Raw genomic sequence first — 3,759 nt, forward strand, 5'->3', positions numbered from 1 at the left:
GTGGGGGGGGTGCCTTTTTTGTAGGAAACGTTTTAGTAAGCAGACACTACTTCACTTTACTGCCAAAGATATACAGCTTCTAATTTCCCCAATTTATTGAGTTCGTGTGAGTTTCTAGTRAACTTACTGGTGGATGTAGTTGTTCCTTCACCTTGTTCTACAGAAGAGCGTCGCTTTTTGCGCAGCATCTGGTGATAAAGGAGAGAAACRTGTAAAGCTACACCTAGTAAGACTAGCATTGTTAGTACAACAAAAAAGGCAGCTAACAACACTGCGTATTGTCAATTTTACGGATAGCACAAACAGCATCCGCTTCATATGTAACGTTACATCGACGTGATGTTGTTAGCTGACAGAATAACCAAAATTATGATAAAGAAACATACTTTTCCSAGCAGTCGAGCTCACAGACGTCCGAAATGACAAAACAAACTTGCGCGCGAATGTGCGTTGCACGACGTGGCTAACGTCACTGCCAGCTCCACCCACTCACGTCGTTCATGGATTTGTTAACAAGTATGGCAAGACCCTTTAGCATAAAATCGGATTCACGACACTTCCATTCCAGATTTTTGAAATGACTAGTCATATTTGTTATTTAAACGGTAAACGCTTTAAAGTTACGAGATATTTTCTCCACTTAGCGRTGTGCTGTGCTATATCAATACTTAGACTGACTATTTTACTCTGTTTTTCACTTTCCACACAGCGCATGTTTTTCTTACCACTTTAGCTGTTGGCAGACGGAGTAGCCACCCTCCGGTATACGCCGCAGTAGAAAACACACACCCTCTTCCTTGAATCTTGGTTTGTCTGCAAACAGTTGTCCTTATTTAACCTCTAGATTTTTTTAATTTACTTTCCAAGTCTTACCTAAAGCTATGTTTAAAGGACATTACAGCTTACACTGCACATMCATCCTTCACACACTAATTTTTCTGACCACACATTTCACATGATGAAGAAAAATCATCTCACATGATGATCAAGAGTCAGCAATGTGCATGTGATCATCCCACAAACTTCAAAAGAGCACAAATTCCTTTGCCTTCTCACCAAAAATTAAGAACTGGGGACAGTCTGTTGTGTAGGTGAGAGGCCTGGTGAGAAGTTAAAAGTCCCCAAGAACCAAGAAAATATGAAAACWTTTCTCATTTTCAAAAATGTTTGTTCTGAAATCCCAGAACTCTAACAAATGGTGCAGTGCTCCAATATTTTTAATAGGTCTATATATACTGAAATGTAATGTTGAAATTTCAGGTACACACCGATTGCAAACAAAGCCCTAGCCCTTTTAGTGCAGTAAATACATAAAAATCCTACAATATTGATCCTAAACGACTTCTCCTTGGACATTGACCTAGTTACAGACAATTTCCATAGGTCCACGGTTTGTGCATGTTCACAATTTTGCTTTAAGAGCACAATAACCGTACTGTAGAAAAAAAGGTGCAAATTTTGTTTCCTATTTTCTTTAACTTTTTTGTTTTCCTGATACTGCAAYGAGTACATTTAAGTTTTCAATAAATTGTATATTTTATGTTGTGTAAAGTATTTTCTTGTTTCTAAGAATTGCCATCCTTTGTGAAGTATATTCATGTGGTGTGTATTCCTTTTTAATGATGAATTCAGAAATAAAAAAAACATTGAAAAGCTTAATTATTTGTTGTTGTTGTTGGTTTTTATTTTAAATAATTTGTTTACTTTTATTGTTTTTACACTGACATTATTTATCATTCACGTGTTCTTGTTTCTTTTGCCCTGACAGGGAACTCTCTTGATGACAAACACAGACTTCTCTCTTTGATGTTCGCAAAGCAGTAGGGGGTAAACATCTTGACGACAAGAACATGATCTTTGTTAGTTTATTACTCGAGGTGGGAGCAGCTTCAGGTCAGTAGTCGTAGGAGCTGGAAGAAGTGTCTAGTCGTCTTGAAGGAAAACAAGCCCTAAAAAATGGCTTCGAAATTTTACTCCTTAACTGCGAAGCTTTTAACAGGAGAAGTATTCAACTTCTCCTCTCTTCAGGGCAAAGTTGTCCTCATTGAGAACGTCGCGTCTCTCTGAGGTACGACCGTCAGGGATTACACCCAGATGAACGAGCTCCACGACAGGTACGCCGCGAAGGGGCTCGTGATCCTGGGAGTACCCTGCAACCAGTTCGGCCATCAGGTGAGCAAAAACCACTCGCGCTGCAGGATGAGAAATTTTGTTCTGTGGTTTATTGTTTTACCTTTTAAGTTCCTGTTTTACACGGAAGAGAAACTTTTATAAATTTACATTTTTCAGTTTTTTTTCTTTTTGTTTTTGCTGTTTAAATTTTGAGGTTTTCAGAAAAGTGGAAGTTGTGGTCAGCTTTAAAGTTAGACCTTAAAAACACTATAAATTGTGGTTCTATGTTATGAGATATCTTGAATGTAATGAATTGGGTAGTAATGGGTTTCGGGGAAGGTTTCTGTAATTTTAAGCATTTGTGTAAAACGAGGAAGTCCTTCTTTCCTTCCTGATTCAGATAAGATCAAATCTGAAGAAAAGAACATTGTGGAATAATGTTAATGATCAACCCTGCAGGAGAACTGCAAGAATGAAGAAATCCTGGCMTCTCTGAAGTACGTCCGTCCTGGAAATGGCTTCGAGCCCAAGTTTCAGCTCCTTGAGAAGGTGGACGTGAATGGTAAGGACGCCCACCCCTTGTTTGTGTTCCTGAAGGATGAGCTTCCTCACCCCAGTGACGACCGTACGTCCCTGATGAGCGACCCCAAGTTCATCATCTGGAGCCCGGTGAGCAGGAACGAYGTGTCCTGGAACTTTGAGAAGTTCCTCATTGGGCCTGATGGAACACCGTTCAAACGCTACAGCAGGAATTTCCTCACCAGCAGCATTGAGGGAGACATCAAGAACCTCCTCAGTCAGGCCAAATAAAGCCTGTGTGTGTAACCTTCCTTCATGTGTTCTGTAGGCGGTTACACTCCAACACTTCCTGTGCTCTCTCGTATGTGATGACTGTGTTGGAGTCGTTTTACCACATGAAGACATCCTCTGAAACGTGTGAGGAGGGTGTCGGATGAAATGTAAAAGACGCAACTTTCTCAGTTCCATCACGTGCCTGTACAGCACAGATGTGTGATGTATGTCGAGGACCAATAAATAACACTTTTTTCTCAAACCTCTGCATTCGCTGTCATTGATTAATAAAAAGATTTAGAYTGTCAAACTTAAACTTGATTTCGTCAGACCCGTCTGAGATCTATGATTTTTAAATCCGTTTTTTTTCTATATTTTCCTCACAAATGCAACAGAACCACACTGCACTCAATTACAGCTCAGAGTTCATTCTGTAGACAGCCAGCAGGAGTGGCTGCTAATTAAAATTTCATCACCTGCAACAGATCATTTTGCMACACCTGCATGGTGTCGGTATACGGTTTCTGTGTGCAGTTTGAACCAGTTTTTCCAGATCTCTGGCTGTTTGGTGGAAAGGTTATGGTCATATTTGACTTATTTGTTGTAAATTGCTCTTTGAATGACCTCWGGAGAAATGATTTATTCTGATAGGATTCACAAGCTAACCGCTATGATGAGTGAGGCCAAGACAAAAGTTGTTGGCTGCCAATCTAAAACAGTTTTTTTTTTCTTTTGGGGGTGGGGGGGATTGATGGTTCAGGCAAACTATTTTATAAACTTTCACATCCTCAGTTTTGCATTTCTTAAACATTTCAACGTGAATGTTATATCCWAGGCTGAACTTGGATGTGCTAC

The 3,759-nt window shown here is 39.8% G+C and overlaps 2 protein-coding genes across 2 annotated transcripts in view; one reads left to right on the top strand and one right to left on the bottom strand.

Moving 5' to 3' along the window:
- fancd2 (FA complementation group D2) overlaps positions 1 to 479 on the bottom strand; it is a gene marked incomplete in the record, with an annotated part of 12,492 nt that extends 12,013 nt beyond the window's left edge. Inside the window, 2 exon segments of the mRNA XM_014009050.1 lie at positions 128 to 188; positions 387 to 479. Of these exon segments, the coding sequence (XP_013864504.1) occupies positions 128 to 188 (61 nt within the window).
- Positions 480 to 1,883: 1,404 nt separating this feature from the next.
- On the top strand, positions 1,884 to 3,166 carry gpx1b (glutathione peroxidase 1b). The gene is made up of 2 exons (XM_014009057.1): positions 1,884 to 2,172; positions 2,572 to 3,166. Exons 1-2 carry the CDS (start codon positions 1,957 to 1,959, stop codon positions 2,920 to 2,922), a joined length of 567 nt encoding a protein of 188 aa, XP_013864511.1. The 5' UTR covers positions 1,884 to 1,956; the 3' UTR covers positions 2,923 to 3,166.
- The last annotated feature ends 593 nt before the right edge of the window (positions 3,167 to 3,759 follow it).

The sequence above is a fragment of the Austrofundulus limnaeus genome, unplaced genomic scaffold (genome assembly GCF_001266775.1).
Source record: "Austrofundulus limnaeus strain Quisiro unplaced genomic scaffold, Austrofundulus_limnaeus-1.0 Scaffold55, whole genome shotgun sequence".
In the NCBI taxonomy this organism is placed as follows: domain Eukaryota; kingdom Metazoa; phylum Chordata; class Actinopteri; order Cyprinodontiformes; family Rivulidae; genus Austrofundulus; species Austrofundulus limnaeus.